Source organism: Urocitellus parryii, chromosome 14 (genome assembly GCF_045843805.1).
Source record: "Urocitellus parryii isolate mUroPar1 chromosome 14, mUroPar1.hap1, whole genome shotgun sequence".
In the NCBI taxonomy this organism is placed as follows: Eukaryota; Metazoa; Chordata; class Mammalia; order Rodentia; family Sciuridae; genus Urocitellus; species Urocitellus parryii.
In genome coordinates this window covers 20,522,435-20,542,363 of record NC_135544.1, presented here as the reverse complement: position 1 = coordinate 20,542,363, position 19,929 = coordinate 20,522,435, and the positions used below count along the sequence as shown (strand labels likewise).

General features: G+C 34.7%; 1 protein-coding gene across 1 annotated transcript in view; it reads left to right on the top strand.

The window, feature by feature from the left end:
- Positions 1 to 19,929, top strand: part of Sgcz (sarcoglycan zeta) — a 452,049-nt gene that overhangs the window by 408,782 nt on the left and 23,338 nt on the right. Inside the window, exon 6 of the mRNA XM_077792646.1 lies at positions 18,019 to 18,091. Within this exon, the coding sequence (XP_077648772.1) occupies positions 18,019 to 18,091 (73 nt within the window). The remainder of the gene's footprint in view (positions 1 to 18,018; positions 18,092 to 19,929) is intronic.

Sequence of the window (19,929 nt, the reverse complement as noted above, 5' to 3'; positions counted from 1 at the left end):
CTTTATTAAATATTTCCCTATCATTGAACATTTTGATTTTTCCCCTTCATAGGGTTATCATCAAATTCCTTGTAGCTAAATTTGTATGACCATATATAAGTATCTCTTTAGAATAAATTCGTTGAAATTGAATTATTTGTTCAAAGGAGCGAGACCTTAATAAGTTTCTATCATTTTGTGGCATAATCAACACTGCATGAAAATTTTCATGTCCCTGAATCACCATAGGTTCCCATCTTTTCAACTGATCAGACATACCAATAATGCTAAGTATTTGGGAACCATATGTTGTAGCATGATACATGTATATATGGATACTGTGTAAATTTATGAATATTATATAATATTTTAAAAAATCTTACACAGTTCTATGAGGAAATGAGAACAATGCTTTTTAAGTTTTTTGGTATAGAACATGAAGATTTCAAACTAAGTAATCGACTTGGTAGGGAAGCAGGTACCAAATTGACCTGGATTTCAAGTTTTTTAGTCTTCATGTGTCTTCTCCAGTGAAACTCTGTTGGAAGGATGATCTATTTTGTGTCATTTTGTGTAGTGAACTGAAAAAATAAGCATTGTTACACAATAATACAACTGAATAGAAAACTTACCTAACTGGGTCTGATGTTTATTTTCTCATTTCTTGTATGATTTTAGTCACTTGAATTGACAACAAAAATCCTTATAATTTGAAACAAGCATGGAAACTTGGTAAGACATACCATGCTATTTTAAAACACTTACCTAAAATAAATAGTTGACTACTTTAAAGAGGGAGTTGTTTATTTTCATTAGTATTTCAGTGAGGATTCTGTTTTGATAAATTCTGCCATTTTCCAAACACCCACATAATGGCATCCATTTGCTATGATCCTAAAATGGAGAATAGTAGTGAATAGTGTTTTATCTCAGACAAGACAAAATGATATGATAACTTTTCTAATATTTCATATAAAGATTTATATAAAGTTACATCTTCTTTGTGCTTCATCTATAATATCATTTTTTATATGTATCCAATACTCAGTTTCTTTCTGAGAGTCGCTTAATCATGTTTTTGTCTTTTTCTTTTCTAATAAGCTGTTTGTTTGCTTTTTAATTGCTTTATAGGAGTCATTTATATTTTCTACATGTTAATTGTTTTATATGCTTAGGCTCTATTTTTTTTATTTTACCTTTAATTATAGTGTCTTTTGCTATTAAGAAAAAAATTTGTGTTAATATTGTCAAATTCATAAGTTTCATTCTGAATGCTTTTTATATATTTTTTCTTAAGAAATTATACTTACTCTCTAATAAGAAATAAGAAATTTATATTGATGGTTTTGCAAGACCAGAGAGTCTCTGTTGGTACCGAAGTGCAATTTTAACTCACTTTTTTTTTCTAATTACTAATGAGTTAAGCACCCCCACCTCACCACCTGAGATGGATATTGGTTATTTAAACTCTGTGGGTTATCTCTTGTAAGTATTAGCTAGTTTATGCTGGTTCATCTGTCTTTTTATTGTTTTTAAGCATTCTTTGTACATTTTGGTAAGAATTCTATGTCAACTATTGAATATATCTTCTGCAAGGTCAAAGATTGCTTTCTTTTTCTGTACATTCTTTTGGACTTTTTGTGTAGAAAACCATGAACATTGAAGCATAAGGGTTTTTGAGCAATGATTTTTCATTTCCTTGGATCCAATTATAATTTTTCCTAATGAGAAATATTCTCAAACCTGAAGTCAAAAGATGTTGTCTCACATTGTCTTCTACATATTTTATAATTTTACCCTTCACATTTTTAATCCAGTTGATATTCATTTTTCGCATATGGCATTAAATACAATTTTATGTCCCTCGTAGGTATAACTAATTATCCTATCTCATTTATTGAATAGTTTCTTTTGTAACTTGTGTTCAATAGTTACTTTGCCATAAATTAAGTTTTTATATAGGTGTAATTTTTTTGGTGTGTTTCTGGGCTGTCTTGTAAGCTGTTGTCTATTCCTCTGGCTCTACTGAAGCCCTCATGGAGTTACTGTTAGAACTTTACAGGAAGTGTTGTTATCTGGTCAGGAGAATATGTCTACCTGCATATTTGTGCAGGGGATATACAGTTTGCTGTATAATTCTTAATATTCATACATATATTTACATATATACATTCCTGTGTGTATTTGTGCATGCACACATGTGTATATTTAGAATCAGCTTGTCCAATGCCATCAAATAGTGTTGATTAACTCATTGGGACTACAATAAAATATTGGGGGAAATGATTAATCTTATGTTAAGGTCTTCCAAGGTAGGATCATATTATAATCCACAAATATTTAAAATTTATTTGTTTTGATTATATTTAATAATTCATCTATCAAGAGCTTATACAACTTTTCTTAAATTCTTCTTAATTCAGAGTAAGTCAAAGTAACTCTCTAATTAATCTTATTAAATTTTCTGTACATTCTTTTGGACTTTCTGTGTAGAAAACCATGAACATTGAAGCATAAGGGTTTTCTTTCTTTTTTGGCCCCAAACAATATGCTTTTCAGAGATTGTGTTTGCCCCTCTGTTTTAGTCAGCTTTTTGTTGCTGTTCCCAAAAGACCTGAAAACAGTGATTAAAGGAGGAAATGTTTCTTTTGGATCATGGTTTCAGAGATCTCAGTCCATACACAGCCAACCCTCTTGCTCTGGGCTAAGGAGCTCTAACACCTCAAGGTGGAAGGGTGTGGCAGAGGAAGGCGGCTCAGGACAGAGCAACACAGAAGTAGAAAGAGATGTCTGCTCACTAGGAACAAAATATAAACCCTAAAGGCACACCTGGAGTGATGTCCTTCAGCCACTCCCCACCTGTCCCCACCTGTGTACAGTAAGGGTTTTCAAAGCTTCTGAAGAATTTATTTAAATGTGGTAAAAAGATAATTCACCTAGAAATCTGGTGTTGATCTTCTAAATCTTAGCAAGAACTAATCAGTTATGAAATATTTTACAGTAAAACTGAGCATCTTTGATCCTGACTCAATCAAGATTAGGACTAAGGAGATAGCTCTGTGGTAGAGATAGCTCTGTGGTAGAGATAGCTCTGTGGTGCAAACACAAAACAAAGAAAACAAAATGAAACAACAACAAAAATGAATAATGGACAATAGTCTCAGTTGGTAGCTCAACTTTTATCAAGATATTAATTCATGTATTTATATTTTAATTTGCAGGAACATTTAAAATGAAGTGGTAAGTCATTGATACTTTAATAAGTCTACAAGCATAGAATCTTTTGATTATGTTTGCTGAAGATGGACTACCCATGGCACAAAATTCCACTCAGAATTCTCTAAACACCTGAATTCTCTTCATGTCAAAGGACAAGTGACATTCCAATAATTATTATAGACCTTGGAATTGCTCATTATTTCCTAAAAATATGTATATGAAAAGAAAATGAAGAAAGCTTAGGTTGACTATTCTGGTTTTAAATTTTTAGAATAGAGGAAGTGGTATTACTTATATAGTTTTTTCCTAAGATGTTGGTTCTACTAAAATATTAGGGTTAACATTCAATGTGAAAATAACATATTTTTCTTGTTTTCTTTATGTGTGATTTTTTGATTTTTTTTAGCTATAAATGTACAAATACTTTTACTTTGTTTATTTATTTTAACATGGTGCTGAGGATCAAACCCAAGGCCCTGCATGTGCTAGGCAAGCACTCTACCACTGAGCCACAACCTCAGCCCTTTATGTATGATTTTCAAATTGATTAATTATTTAGTTTATTAAAGCATGAATATAATTAACAAGTGGAGACCCTTTTACCTTCAAATGGGAAGAGAAATAAATCCTTTTAAAACACGAGCTACTCGAGACCAATATAACCAAGAAAGAATTCTATCTCATTTTCAATCTTGATATAGTTTATTCTAAATGTATTTATTTGTGACACATAATTTATTTTTGATATATATTTCACCTTGAAGAAATGTGTTTTCCACCTAATTTCCAATTACTTTTCCATTATCACTTTTTCTTTATTAAAATTTAAAACTTATTCTTAATTGCTGAGTGATAATTATGTATGTGTATTAAAATATGGTGGTTTGATCTATATGTGCATTGTAGAAATATTCAGCCAATTATTTGACATATATCCATCTATATCCATCAATTCACCAACTTAGTTTTTGAGGTGAAAAAAATCTATTTGAAAATGTTAATATGCAATATATTTTTATTAACAATGGTCACCATGTGATATAATAGATCATTAAAATTATGTCTCCAGTCAAATTAAAACTTTGTGCCCTTTTAGTCCCTTTCTTTTCCCATTCTTCCCTTGACCCAAGTCTCTGGGAACAATCTTCTACTCTATTTCTACAAGACTAACTATTTTAGATTCCACATATTAATGACATCATATGGTATTTGGCTTTCTGTGAGTTGCTTATTTCACTTAACATGATGTTAAGTGAAAATTTTGTGCCATCAATAGTCCATCTTCGGCAAACACAATCAAAAGTGCCATCTACTTTGTGACAAATCATAGCATTTTCTGATTTTAAAAGGCTGTATAGTATTCTATCTCTTTTTAACTTTATTTTTTATAGATAAAAGATTTATTTTGATTCATAGTTTGGAGGTTCCAGTCCATGATCAAATTGGTTGCATTGGAAACACTGATCCCCTTTGGAAACTTTTAGAAGTATATAAGAGGACATGATTTAGCATCCAAGATAAATGTCTGAGTCATTTTTTTTAATATGAAAAGTAAAAATAGACTTTTAAATGATTTCTTTGTAGAATCCTTGGCAATTATGCTCCAGTCTCAAATGAACAGTATGATGATTTTTGTTTTTAAAGAACCATCTAAAACTATATCCTTGTTTTACTAGAGCAATTAATATTGATTAGACTTATAATAACCATTTCAATAAATTAAAATTGATACCTGAGGTTAATGACCAAAATTCTGTTAAGGTTAAACAAATAAATATACTTGGAAACAGAAACTTAGTATGTTTTGCATATAAAGTTAAAATATAAAATATTTCCATGCTTTTATTATTGCTTTCATTCCTGTTCTTTTTCATTTACTGATACTTTCTTATGCATTATAATATATGGACAGTTTTAAGGATACAAATTTGATTGAGATAAAGTCTTTTACTGTCAAGAATCCTAAGTTTCTGGAAAGAGTTTAAAGAAAATTATAATGCAATATTACAAATCCTATACTGGCAATTTTCTTAGGAACCTGGGGAAGTTGGGAAGAAATAGTTAGAGCTCAAAGATGTAGAAAATGTTTCACAGAAAAAAATATATAAATAATCTAGAATCAGTCCCTGAAGGATGAACAGAGATTATGTGTTCATTAATTTGCCCACCTCTTCAGGCAGATGTGAGCTCTTCTCTGTTCTATTCTGAAATTTGGTTTGGCTTATTTAGACAGTTGCTTTCCCAGAGCATTTAAAATGAGACACAGTCAACTTCAAGTTTTGGAAAATTGTTTGGCAGTAGTATGTTATTTTTTGACAGATAATATAAGTGATATCAAAACTGTGAAATTAAGTGCACTAATAAACTGAACAAGAAAAGGCATCTCAGAATGCTTCCTCAGTTTCTGACGTGGGTATTGGGACATGCATGTCCCATAAATCAAACTACAGTAAAAATCAGAATAACTAAAGCTTTGAAGAAGAACCTTGAAATATCAATCTTTATCAATACTTATTAATTAGTTAACACTAACAAGACACTGTGCCATGTCAAAAATATAGTAGAATATAAACAATGTCTTTTGTTTTTTTTTTTTAATTTAGCCTAAGAGGAGAAACATACATACTTAAAAATACAACTTTTCAGAAGAGATATAATCGATTCTAAATGAATTTTATCAAGAGTAAACCCTTCATTTAGAGAATGAAGAACTCTCATTTGCCTTAAGAGTTGGGAAATTTAGTAAAAATATTTCATAGATGAGTATAAAAAAATCGGTCAAAACAGGTAGATAGGGTCAGATTACTGAGGTTTTGAAAGCTGGACAAAATCAGTGTCTAAGAACATAAGTTCAGCTTGCTTCATTTTTTATGGATTTTGTTTTCTTTTGTTTTGTTTTATTACTTTGTACTAGTGATTGAACTCAGGGGCACTCAACCACTGAGCCACATCCCCAGCCCTATTTTGTATTTTATTTGGAGACAGGATCTCACTGAGTTGCCAAGCTCCTCACCATTACTGAGGCTCAATTTGAACTCACCATCCTCCTGTCTCAGCCTCCAGAACCACTGCAATTATAGGCATGCACCACGGAGTTCAGTGCTTGCTTTGTTTTTTTTTTGTTTTTTTTTTTTTTTTTTTTTTTTTTTTAGTACTTTGTTAAGATTAGAGACCAGAAATTATGATGCCTCTTCCATTGACATTCTTGCTCAGAATTGCTTCAACTATTCTGGGTCTCTTATTCTTACAAAAGAATTTCAGGACTACTATTTCAAGTTCTGTGAAGAAGATCACTGGTATTTTGGTAGATATTGCATTGAATCTGTATATTGCTTTTGGTAGTGAGACAGTTTGGGCAATATTAATTCTGCCAATCCAAGAACATGGGAGGTTTTCCACATTCTAATATCTTCTTCAAATTCTTTCTTCTATGTTCTGTAGTTTCTTTGCAAGGATCTTTTATCACCTTGATTAGATTAATTCCCAAGAATCATGTTTATTTATTTTCTGAGCCAGTGGGAATGGGATAGTTCTGATTTCTTTCTCAGAAGAATCACTGCTAGAATACAGGAAAGCTATTGATTTATGAACATTGATCACATATACCTCTACTTTGCTGAATTTGCTTATTATTTCTGGAAGATCTTCTGATGGAGTTCTTCTGGGACTTCTAGATATATGATCATGCTATCAGCAAACAGAGATAATTGACTTCTTCATTTCCTATTTGTATCTCTTTAATTTCCTTCTCTTGCCTGATTGCTCTGGCTAGAATTTCAAAAACTGTATTGAATAGAAGTGCTGAGAGTGAAATTCCTGTTTTATTTTTGATTGTAGCAGAAATGCTTTTAGTGTTTCTCTGTTTATTATGATTGTGGGAAACTCTGACTTATTATGTTTATGATGATTGAGGGTTATTTACTCAGTACCGATCCACGGTGCATGCCTATAATCCCAGCAGCTCTGGAGGCTGAGACAGGAGAATGGCGAGTTCAAAGCCAGCCTCAGCAATGGTGAGGCGAAACTCAGTTAGATCCTGTCTCTAAATAAATACAAAATAGGGCTGGGGATGTGGTTCAGTGGTTGAGTGCTTATGTACTTAGGTCTCCCCTTGGGAAGGATCCTAACTGTCCAAGGCCTGAGATCTCTATCCCTGCTCTACTCATGGGACAGCTCTCATAGCTCCAGAGTTGGGCATAACTGATTGGGAACTGGACAGCCCACCTCTTACTTATTTGGCAAAGAACATTCCATGAAAAACCTTTGATGTTCCTCCATATAAATAAAGCAAGTGTGGGCTCCCTCTCTCTCTCTTTTTCTGGTGTGGAAGCTTCATCCCTAAGATTGGAGAGTGGTCCATCCCCCTCCCCATTCTAAAATTACTTCCTGTGTCCTGTGGTTTCTTCCATGTTTTCTCTTTATTAGCTTTTATTCTGCAGCCAGAACATTTCATGCAGAGGAACCTAAATTCCATTGCCTGCTTGGCACACATGTGAGATATGATGTTGATTTTGAATTTGTCATATATAGCCTTTAGGATGATTATGTAATTTCCTTTCATTTGTAGGTTCTCCAGCATTATTAACATAAATGGGTGCTGGATTTTCTCCAAAGCTTTTTGTGAATCTTTTGAAATAATCATCTGATTGTTTTTCATTATTCTGTTTAGGTAATGAATTATGTATTTTATATAAGTTGAACCAGCCTTGTATCCCTGGCATGAAACACAATTGACCATAATGTATCATCTTCTCCATGTGTTTTTGAATGCAGTTTGCTAATATTTCATTAAGGATTTTTGTATCTATGTTCATCAGGGCTATTGGTCTGCAGCTTTCTTTCCTTCATGTGTCTTTGACTGGTTTTGGTATCAGGGTTACATTGGCTTCAATAAATGTGTTTGGGAGGGTTTCCTGTCTTTTAATTTTGTGGAATACTTTGAAAAAAGGCTGGTGTTTGTTCTTCCTTAAACATCTGATATAACTCAAAAGAGTGTTCTTCTGTTATTTGACTTTTCTTTGTTATATTTCCTTGGTTTAAAAATTGTCTGTTTACATTTTCTGTATCCTCATGGTTCAATTTGAGCAGGTCACATGTGTCTGGAAATCTGTCAATGTCTTCTAGATTTTCTAGTTTATTGGATTATGAATTTTCAGAATAGTTTCTAATGATTCTCCAGATTTCAGAAGTGTCTGTGGTTATTTCCCTTTTCTCATCTGTAATTGTGTTTACTTGGGTCTTTTCTCTCTCTTTTCATTAGTTTGGCAAAGTGTTTATCAATTTTATTTACCTTTTTGAAGAATAAATTTTTTGTTGCATTGATCCTTTGTATTTTTTATTCTCATTTTCATTAATTTTGGCTCTGATTTTAATTATTTTCTGTCTTCTACTGATTTTATAATTAGTTTATTCTTCCTTTTGTAATGCCTAGAGATGGAGCATAAGCTTACTTACTTATTTAGGTTCTATTTTTCTATGTAGGCATGCAAAACTACAAATTTTTCTCTTAAAACTGCTTTCATATGGTCCTGGAAATTTTGATATGTTGTATCTCTGTTCCCACTTTTTTCTAAAATTTTCCTGATTTCTTCTCACATTTCTTTTACCATCCATTATTCATTTAAAAGAGAACTGTTCAGTCTCCATGTGTTTATATGGTTTCTAATATTTTTCTTGCTGTTAATTTCTTGTTTCATTCCATTATGATCTGACAAAATGCATGGAATTATATCTCTATTTTGTATTTTCTAAAAATTATATTGTGACTTTGAATATGCTCTATTTTGGAAAAATTTCCATGAGCTGCTGAGATGAGAGTAAATTCAGCTGTTTGGGAGATAAAAAAATTTTGTAGTAGTTTGTTACATCCATTTGATTCATAGAGTTATTTAAGTCAGAGGTATATTTATTTAATTTATATTTATATGGATTGTCTATTGGTACTAAGGGTGTGTTGAAACCACCTAGTATCATTTTATTGGAGTCTAAGATTTAATGTCAAGAAGTATTTTTCAATGTAATTAGATACACTGACATTTGGGGAATATATATTTCTATCATTATATCTTCTTGTTGGATTGTTCTGTTTAGCAGTATGCAGTAGCCTTTGTATATTCTGATAAAATTTTGCTTGAAATATGCTTTGTCAAACATGAGAATAGCTACTCTTAATTTTTTTGGACTCTATTTACACTGAGTATTTTTTTCTAAACTTTTACTTTCAGTCTTTGGGTGTCTCTGCCTATGAGATGTGGTTGCAAACAGCATATAGTTGAATTGTGTTTTTAAAATACATTATTCCAAAAAAATCAGATCCTAGGCTGGCATGGTGAAGATTGGGGGCTATTTTTTCTTTTCTAGTGCCTAAGTCTTTGATCCACCTTGAGTTGATTTTTGTGCATGGTGAGAGATAGAGGTTCAATTTCATTTTGCTAAATATGGATTTCCAGTTTTGCCAGCATCATTTGTTGAATAGGCTATCTTTTCTCCAGTGAATGTTTTGGGCACCTTTGTCTAGTATGACATAACCATATTTATTTGGGTTTGTCTCTAAGTCCTCTATTCTGTATCATTAGTCTGCATGTCTATTTTGGTGCCAATACCATGCTGTTTTTATTATTATAGCTCTGTAGTATAGTTAAAGTTCTGGCATTGTGATGTCTCCTGCTTCACTTTTCTTGCTAAGGATTACTTTAGCTATTCTGGGTCTCCTATTTTTCCAAATAAATTTCATGGTTTCTGCTTCTATTTCTATGAAGAATGTCATTAGGATTTTAATAGGAATTGCATTAAATATGTATAATGCTTTCAGTACTATGGTCATTTTGACAATATTAATTCTGCCTATCTGGGAGCATGGGAGATCTTTCAATCCTCTGAAATTTTCTTCAATTTCTTTCTTTAATGTTCTGTAGTTTTTACTGGAGAGGTCTTTCATCTCTTTTGTTAGATTGATTTCCAGGTATTTTATTTATTTATTTATTTATTTGAGGCTATTGTGAATGGAGTCGTTTTCCTAATTTCTCTTTCAGTGGATTAATCGCTGATGTATAGGAATGCTTTTGATTTATGGGGTTGATTTTATATCCTGCTACTTTGCTGAATTCATTTATTAGTTCTACAAGTGTTCTGGTGGAATTTTTGGATATTCTAGATATAGAATTATGTCATCAGAAAACAGTGATAGTTTGAGTTCTTTACCTATTTGTATCCCTTTAATTTCTTTCTTTTGTCTAATTGCTCTGGTTAGAGTTTCAAGGTTGATGTTGAATAGAAGTTGTGAAAGAGTACATCCTTGTCTTGTTTCAGTTTTTAGCAGGAATGCTTTCATTTTTTCTCCATTTATAATGATGCTGGTTTTCAGTTTAGCATCTATAGCTTTTACAATATTGAGGTATGTTCCTATTATCCCTAGTGTTTTGTTGTTGTTGTTGTTTTGAACATGAAGGTGTGCTGTATTTTGTCAAATGCTTTTCCTGCATCTATTGAGATTATCATATAATTCTTGTTTTTAAGACTATGATGTATTATGATTATTGATTGACTTATGTTGAACCAACCCTGCATCCCTGGGATGAATCCCACTTCATCATGGTGCACTATCTTTTTAATATATTTTTTGTATTCAATATTTCAGAATTTCATTTAGAACCACATCAGCCTAGGATCTGAATTATTTAACAAAACTCCTAAAGCACAAGAAGTAAAATCAAGAATTAATAAATGGAATGCATTCAAATTAAAAAGCTTTTTCTCAGCAAAGAAAACAATAAAGTGAGGAGACAGCCTACAGATTGTGAGAAAATCATCACTCCATGCACCTCCAATAAAGCATTAATCTCTAGGATATATAAAGAACTCAAAAACTTAACATTGTAAAACAAATAACCAAATCAATAAATGGGCTAAGGAACTGAACAACACTTCACAGAAGAGAAATATAATTGATCATTAATTATATGAAAAAGTATTCAACATTTCTAGCAATTAGAGAAATGCAAATCAAAACTACTCTAAGATTTCATCTCACTCCTGTCAGAATGGCAATCTTGGTGAAAAAGATACACTTATACATTGCTGGTGGGACTGCAAACTAGTACAACCACTATGGAAAGCAGTGTGGAGAATCCTCAGAAAATTGGGACTGGAACCACCATTTGACCCAGCTATTCCACTCCTTGGTTTATACCAAGGGACTTAAAATCAGCATACTATAGTAATGCATCCACATCATGTTTATAGCAGCTCTATTCATAATAGCTAGACTATGGAACCAACCTAGGTGCCCCTCAATAGATGAATGGATAAAGAAAATGTAGATATATACTCAATGGAATATTAGTTCAGCTTTAAAGAAGAGTAAAATTATGGCATACATAAATTATTAGCACATATAGCTTTGGGGAATATCATGCTAAGCAAAATAAGCCAATCCTACAAAACCAAAGGCCAATGTTTCTCTAATATGCGGATACTAATTCATAATAAGACGGGAGGCACAAGGGAAGAATAGCATTACCATAGATGAGGTAGAGGGAAGTGATGGGAAAGAAGGAGAGGGGATGTGGGTATAGGGAAAATAGTAGAATGAAACAGACATTATTGTATGTACATATGTGAGTGCATGACCAATAAGATTCTGCAACATGTTCATCCAGAAAAATGAAAAATTATATCCCATCTATGTATGATATATCAAAGTACATAAATGCATTCTACTGTCATGTATAACTAATTAAAACAAATAAAAATTTAAACATACATTATCCTAATCTATAACTTATAATTGGGAAGTTGAGACCATTTCTATTCAAAGTCATCACGGATGGATATGTGTTTATTATATCCTGTCATTTTGCTTTCTTTGTTATATTTACTTTCATCTTTACTTCCAGTTAGTTGGTTGCTCTTCTAGTGCTTTTCATATATTTGGAAGCTTTAGGATTTGCTTTGGCTTTTCTCTGCGTGCAGTATATCTTTGTATATCTGTGTGCAGTATTCTTTGTAGTGATGGTCATGAATTCCTTTGTTTATTTTTGTCATAAAAATTTTTTATTTTCTCTTTAATTTTGAAAGATATATTTGCTGAATATAACAAGCATGGCTGGCAGTTGTTTTATTTTAGAGCTTAGGGTATGTCATTCCATGTCCTCCTTGATTTTAGAATCTGAGTTGAGAAAACAAAAGTGAGCCTTATTGACTTCCTCTAAATATAACCTGATGTCTATCTCTTGCAACTTACAATATTCTTTCCTTATTTTCTATGTAAGGCATTTTAATTATGATGTGTCTTAAAGAGGTTTTCATATTTGGGTTCCTATGTGCCTTCCATATGTGGATGTCTATCTCATTTCGTATATGAGAAGACTTTTTTGTTGTTGCAATCTCATTGAAGATGCACTTACTGCCATTAGACAATATCTCTATGTTCTCTTTCATCTCAATGGCTCTCAGGTTTATTGTCTTGCTGTCCCAGGGTTCTTGTATATTCTGATCATAATCTTTTCTTTTTCCTTTATTGTATACCGATTATTCAAGTTCACATACACTGTAAAGGCTAGAACTTCAAGACCTGAAGTTCTTTTTTCTCTGCAATCTAATCTATTGGTGATGCTTTAAAATTAATTCTTAATTTTATTCATTATGGCTTTCATTTCTAATGATGGGTTTATTAACATTATCTCTGTTTCTTTATTGAAATGGTCTTTAATTTGCTATATTTGCTGCAATTCATTTCTTAGATCTTAGTTTATTTCATCAAACATTATAATGATCAGTTTTTATGGTCTTTGTCTGTAATTTCATCCCCTTCAATATCCATGTGATCCTTTATTGGGATATTGGGAATTTGGGGGGAGATTTGTTTGCCTGTTTCCTCATGTTTTCAGAAGTTGCACTTGCACATCATTTGAAATGGATTCCCCTTCTTACACACACAAATACAAAAAATAAAATAAAAAATATATATACATAAAGGATATATATATATATATATATATATATATATATATATACACATACATACACACACACACTCACTTATATAGTTATCTTTTTGTTGTGGGACTTCTCTCTGTTTCTGATGTAGAAGTAGGTGTCCAGAGGTGTGACCTGAGGATCTCCTCTGGTTGCTCTTCCTTGAGTCCTGGTTGTTTGGGGTTTTATCTTCCCTATTCTGTATGTTGAGGTATTGTTGGGACTTGGGTGGGGCTAGATCATTATTTGGGGTGATATTTGCTATTATTTGACAAAATTGTGGATATGGCTCTGCTTCAGCATCTTACTTGGTGAACTTGAAGCGCCCCAATCATTTTTCAGTCCATTTTAGCCAGGAGTAGTGCTAATGTTAGCAACAGATGTACAACCTTAAGATAAATATCCAGTACTTGCTTTAGCATCTATAACACCAATTGCCACGTATATAGTAAAGTTTGGGTCATTATTTGACATCAGCACCAACTAAAATATCCGTGAACTCAATCAGGCATTAAACAGCAGATGTCTAATACATCAACCACTAATAATTAATAATCATAACATGAATGGGATAGAAATTACATAAATCATAAGATTCTATAAATAGTGAGATTATAATTTCTTAAATGAAGGGAAAATGGGGTAGTAAGGCAAGAAAAAAATTGAAATATTTAAAAAGTGGACAGAGGAGAGGCCAAAGTTAGATATCAGAACATCACAATAAAGGAGAAGTAAAAATTAACTAAAACCAATAAAAATTAGAAAGAAAAATAGTCAATAGGAAAAGTAGGCTGTGAGAAAAGAGAGTGAAGTAAAAGCAGTAAAAAACAGAAAACGAGATAGAAGCAAATTAAGACTGAAACAACTCAAACAAATATATACTTTACCCCACCTAATTCAAACCAAGTTTAGATAATAAATAGGTGAAGAAAGAAACAAGTAAAATTAAAGTTAAATCATTTGAAAAAAGTATGTATCTTTTCAGACCTGTCCATGCAGTGAGAGCACTCCCCCCACACAATCTTGCAAAATTAAAAATAATAAGATATGACTAAATTAAATTTGAAAACAATTGAAAAATTAAAGGTAAAAAGTAAAACAATGGGAGGAATAAAGAATATAAAGATTAAAAATCTTAACTTGAGGTAAATAGCTTGTTTCCACTGAGGTGGTCTAAATTGTTGGCAAGGATGAATTTTTAATTTTTGCATATATTTTTGGCTCTATTACCCTTAGGTCAATGGCCAGAGGTTTTAAAGTTTAACATCTTTGTGTTTCTGACATAGTTGCCAGTGGTTGTGGCTAGGAGCCAAAGCTGGTTGTGGTTGTGGCTAGGAGCCAAAGCTCTGAGCTTTCCATTTTCCAGTATAGGGTGTCTTAGACTAGTAAATGTTGACAGATTGTCTGCTCCTCCAGTGGAGTTTCAAGTTCTAAATTAAAGTTCCAAGCTCTCAACAAATTCCGTTTGGAATTTAATCCTGACTAGCCATTAGAACTCTATTGGTGGGAATTTGATATTTGATTCATACCCCAGTTGCTGTGAAGATACTCATCTCTGCTGGGCTTCTGGGTCTCAGGTGCTTTTGATCAATTCAACTTTAAGGTATAGGATATAACCCTCCACAGTTTCATATCTGAATTACCCAGTATCAGCCCTGGAGTGCAAAAGATCCTGTCCAGCTGTTATTTACATCTTCCCAATATCTCTAATGGGATGCCAGCCACAAAGAAAGCTCTTTCTCCTTGGTCTTCATACAAAGAATCCTCAAGGATCAAATAAATCTCTTTGTACCTATTTCATTCACACAGGCCAGGCTCTCTGAGGCCATTATAGGTGACTGCTGGGAGGGTGGCAACTTCCTTTATGAGTTGCTGATCTTTTTTCTGTGCTCCCCATGGTACAGCACTTACAAATGGTTCTCCACTGGCAACCAATTCACATTGAAATATCTGTTGAGAAATTTTTATTTTTATTTTTTTAACTCAACAACCTCCCTCTCTGGCTCTGGGCCCATGAAGATCAGCCTCCCTCTATATTCCATAGGTTCCTGCAAATCCATTTTTTTTTCTCCACTATTATTTGCTCCCACCAGCCAAGCTGGCACATCTCTATCTCTATCCACATATTCTTTCTTCCCTCCCTCCCTCCTTCCCTCTCTCCTTTCCTCCCTCTCTCCTTTCCTCCCTCCCTCCTTTCCTCCCTCCCCTCCCCTCCCCTCCCCTCCCCTCCCCTCCCCTTCCCTTCCCTTCCCTTCCCTCCTTCTTTCTTACTGGGGATTGAATGCAGGGGTGCTTAACCACTGAGCCACATCCCCAGCCCTTTTTAATACTTTATTTACAGGGTCTTGCTGAGTTGCTCAGGGCCTCGCTAATTTGCTGAGGCTGGCTTTGAACTCATGATTGCCTCTAACATATTGTTTCTTATATTATGTTTGAATTTTCCAACTTTCTGTTTCTCTATGTTTTCTTTTACTGTCAAGTACTGAATTTCAGGGAATTCTCTTAGTTATCCATCTCTTTGATGAGCAATCTTCCTGCTTTTTATTTATGTTGCTAAGGAGCTACTGGGAGGTAAACCTTTCCTATAATCTTCCATCTCCTGCTACCAATATCCTGTATTTTTATTGTCAGTTCTGACAAACCTTTCCATTTTCCATTCATGAGAGATTTATTTTTTTTTTACTGTTGATTGTCTTCAGCTGTTATAGTACAAATCTGGTTCAGGTGGCTTTTATTTTTCCTCATTGATATCCTTCAAGATTATCTTTGACAACTATTAATTTTTGTAAGTCTGGCATCAGCAGGGAGGGTGAGAACAACTTTTTTCGTCATCTAGATATCTGCATTTAGTTAGTTATTTATGATGTTTTGTTCAGTTTTCAACTTAGCCCCATAAATGATGTGATTGTAGACTTAATTCCTTAGGAATATTTTTAAAATCATTAATAACTTTCTACATTGAAACTTAGAATCAAGACCTGTATAATTGTTTGATCTTCTTGAAAACTTAAACTTTGACTATTTTCATTTTCCCCAATATAATCTGTGCCCAGTTACTATGTATGCCAACCTGTGTTCAGAAATAAGTATTGTTGCCATCCTTTAATTACATTTCTGACTCATTGGGAATTTTTCATAATCATACAATAGTAGAAATTAGTTTTTGAACCTTTCACATGGATAAATAACCTATCTGGAAGTTATATTTCATTTTAAAATGTCAAAGTCTCTTCTTTTCAGATCTGCAAATTTATACCTTGGAATGTTCTTTCAAATTCCATCCCATCAAAAGCACGGAAGTAGAGATTTATCTCAAACTATTATTTTACATTTAAAGACTCATCTTAAGAAATTTACCACTTTTGGAGATAAAATATCCTACAAACTGGAAAGAGAAATGCTCTTACAGATATAATTCTTCTAAATTTGTGAAAACAACTAAAATGATAAACACTATGTGCCCTACACTACATGCTCCATTTTAAGGGGAAAAAGAAAAAAAAGAAAAACCTAGTAAAACCCAGCAGAAGGTCCAGAAATGCCAATAACTTTTACTTATAAATCGAAATCTGTAATCTTAGGAATTTACTACAGCGGAGTCTTAATTTGTCCTAAGTGCCATAAAACAGATGAAATTCTGTTACAATCTTTGGGGAAAAAAAAAAAACCTTCCTCTGTGACTCAGGATCAAGGTCTTTTTGCTATTTTTTAAAAAGCTATCATCAGGTGGTTCTAATACATTTCCCAACACAGCCAATTATTTTTTAAGAAACTCAAAATGTTAGCTGTACTTTCCTATCTGCAATTTCATCCTTGATTACTGGAATTAATGTATTTTATGTGTTCCTTCACATTAAGCAATAACAGGTTTGTTTTGTAGGTTTAAAATTTATAGTTTTGAATTGCCTTGTAATACTTAAATAGTTTTGAAGATATTTGTGGAACAGGAATGACATTCTTACATATAGACATTTTAAGAATATTAGACCAAAAGAAATTAAAGTTTCATCTGAAGGAAATGATCTGAAATGCTTGTGAAAAATCACAAAAATACAAAGGTTTTTACCAATATCTTTTTAAAAAATTGTTTTTTCACTTGGCTTTTGAAGAAGAAAATCATTCCATTTTGTTCAGTTAAAGCACAGAGAAGCTCTAAGTCTGGAAAAAAAATATCAAATGGAGTCAGTAAGTGAAAGTTTATGTGGAGTGTCATTCAACTGCTGAGGCAGATGTTAGAGTCCCTGACCTCTTCAGACATCTGTGACCCCATATGAATTCAGCTATAATGAAATGAACTAAAGTAGCTCATAGTTTTAGATAGAGCCTTAACTCCAGAGGGGTCAAAGTAACATGATACGTTCTCTATCATTTGATGATCACTATAAAGCTATATTGCTAAATGCCCCATGAGACCTGTCTTTAAACAACTAGTAATGTGCTATACTAGAGCTCACCCTCTACACTTTCATCCCTGCCCTACTATTTGTAGGAGGACAGAAATCAAAACTGACCTGTCCCTCCTTCTAGTTCACTTAAGTGAGAATTTAGGCACTGGAAAAAATAAACGGGTCCTTTTTCTTTGACCAGAAAGTAGAAATTCTCAGTCTCAATGTATAAGTAATGTCATCTTAAAAGCAGTTAACAGAGTTCTAACAGATATTTAGGTTGACTTTCTTTGGTTCTTCACTATTCTGTACTCCTCTTCCATCATTTCTCTTTCATTTTCTCTACTCCTGTTTCCAGTTTTCCCATTTGGGGAAGAATATTTGATGTATAAAAATAGAAATGAAACCGAATGTGTCTATGGACTTTCTTGCTCTGACCATTTATTTCTGCTGCCTCCAGGCACCGAAGGAGCAGTATTTGGGCACTCGGTGGAGACACCTCATGTCAGAGCAGAACCATCTCAAGATCTCAGGTAAGTAAGTGTCCTTCTCACCCCTGTGCTGTAGTTTCCATCAATAGTGGTTGTCCTTGATACATGAAGAACTAAAATAGTGTATTGCTATGTACTCACATGACACTCCCTAGATCTGTACTAAATAGTCAAGTATTTGAACAAAGGGAATAAAATGTGAATTATTTTAACAACTTCCTTATTTTCTCCTAATATGATTACAATGAAAATGTAATGTGGAAAATGTATGTGGAAAAGAAGAAGACAGTTATTGAGGAAGTTGAGAGAATGACTGATAAAATATAAGGATGTTGAAAAATCTGATACAGGTAATGACATAAAGACACAAAAGGGCATAGAATTAGGGAAAGCAGAGACCAGGTGAGGATTCTAAATGACGAGGCAGTATCATACAGAGGGGGATACATAAAGGAATGGGAATCATTATCAGAAAAAGAACTCATGACCTATGATGGGTCCCTCAGTCTAGTCATTTCCAGTAAAATAAGCTGCTTTCTATTATCATGCTGTTTCTAAGAGACACAGTTACATATAAGATCTTTTCCTACCCAGGACATTGTGGGATGTCAGCCTCACAGGGAATTATCCCCAAGATCATCACAATAACTGCCAATGAAAATTGAAATTTACAGAGTGCCAGGGATCCCAGCAGCCTGCAGCAGGGCCCGGAGATCCAGGCCAACTGATTCGCGTGGCCTGCCCTGCGGCTACAGAAGGCGTGGCGCCTCAGTGAAGCCATTAATTGGCAAGCAGGGAGGTTAGGGAAGGCCATTAGGTGGAATCCCACCAGCCAAGCCCACACGGACTCTTGGGCCGAGCACGGGTTCTCAGAAGGGGAAGGAAGCGGAACAGTCCCATCCCCCACAGCGGACACTCCGCCGAGGCAGACAGCGGCCACCATCCGGGAAAGCTGAAGGATACACCGCCACTCTCCTTCAGAGTGCGACATCAAAACAGGTCGGTGTCATTCAGCTCACCCCCCAGACAGCGGGAATTCGCATAAAATCTCTCCTAGGCTTGCCGGGAGAGGGAGTATCAAGCTGAGCCTCCATACAGGCTAGGGGGAAACCAGAGACACCTGACCTCCAACCCCTCCTCCCAGTAGCAGCCAAAAGGAAACCTGGCTAGCCAGCGCTGGGGGAGGGGCAAGCAGAAAAAATCAAAGTGATAGAGTGCCAGGGATCCCAGCAGCCTGCAGCAGGGCCCCGGAGATCCAGGCCAACTGAGTCGCGTGGCCTGCCCTGTGGCTACAGAAGGCGTGGCGCCTCAGTGAAGCCATTAATTGGCAAGCAGGGAGGTTAAGGAAGGCCATTAGGTGGAATCCCACCAGCCAAGCCCACACGGACCCTTGGGCCGAGCACGGGTTCTCAGAAGGGGAAGGAAGCGGTACAGTCCCATCCCCCACAGCGGACACTCCGCCGAGGCAGTCAGCGGCCACCATCCGGGAAAGCTGAAGGATACACCGCCACTCTCCTTCAGAGTGCGACATCAAAACAGGTCGGTGTCATTCAGCTCACCCCCCAGACAGCGGGAATTCGCATAAAATCTCTCCTAGGCTTGCCGGGAGAGGGAGTATCAAGCTGAGCCTCCATACAGGCTAGGGGGAAACCAGAGACACCTGACCTCCAACCCCTCCTCCCAGTAGCAGCCAAAAGGAAACCTGGCTAGCCAGCGCTGGGGGAGGGGCAAGCAGAAAAAATCAAAGCGATAGAGTGCCAGGGATCCCAGCAGCCTGCAGCAGGGCCCCGGAGATCCAGGCCAACTGAGTTGCGTGGCCTGCCCTGCGGCTACAGAAGGCGTGGCGCCTCAGTGAAGCCATTAATTGGCAAGCAGGGAGG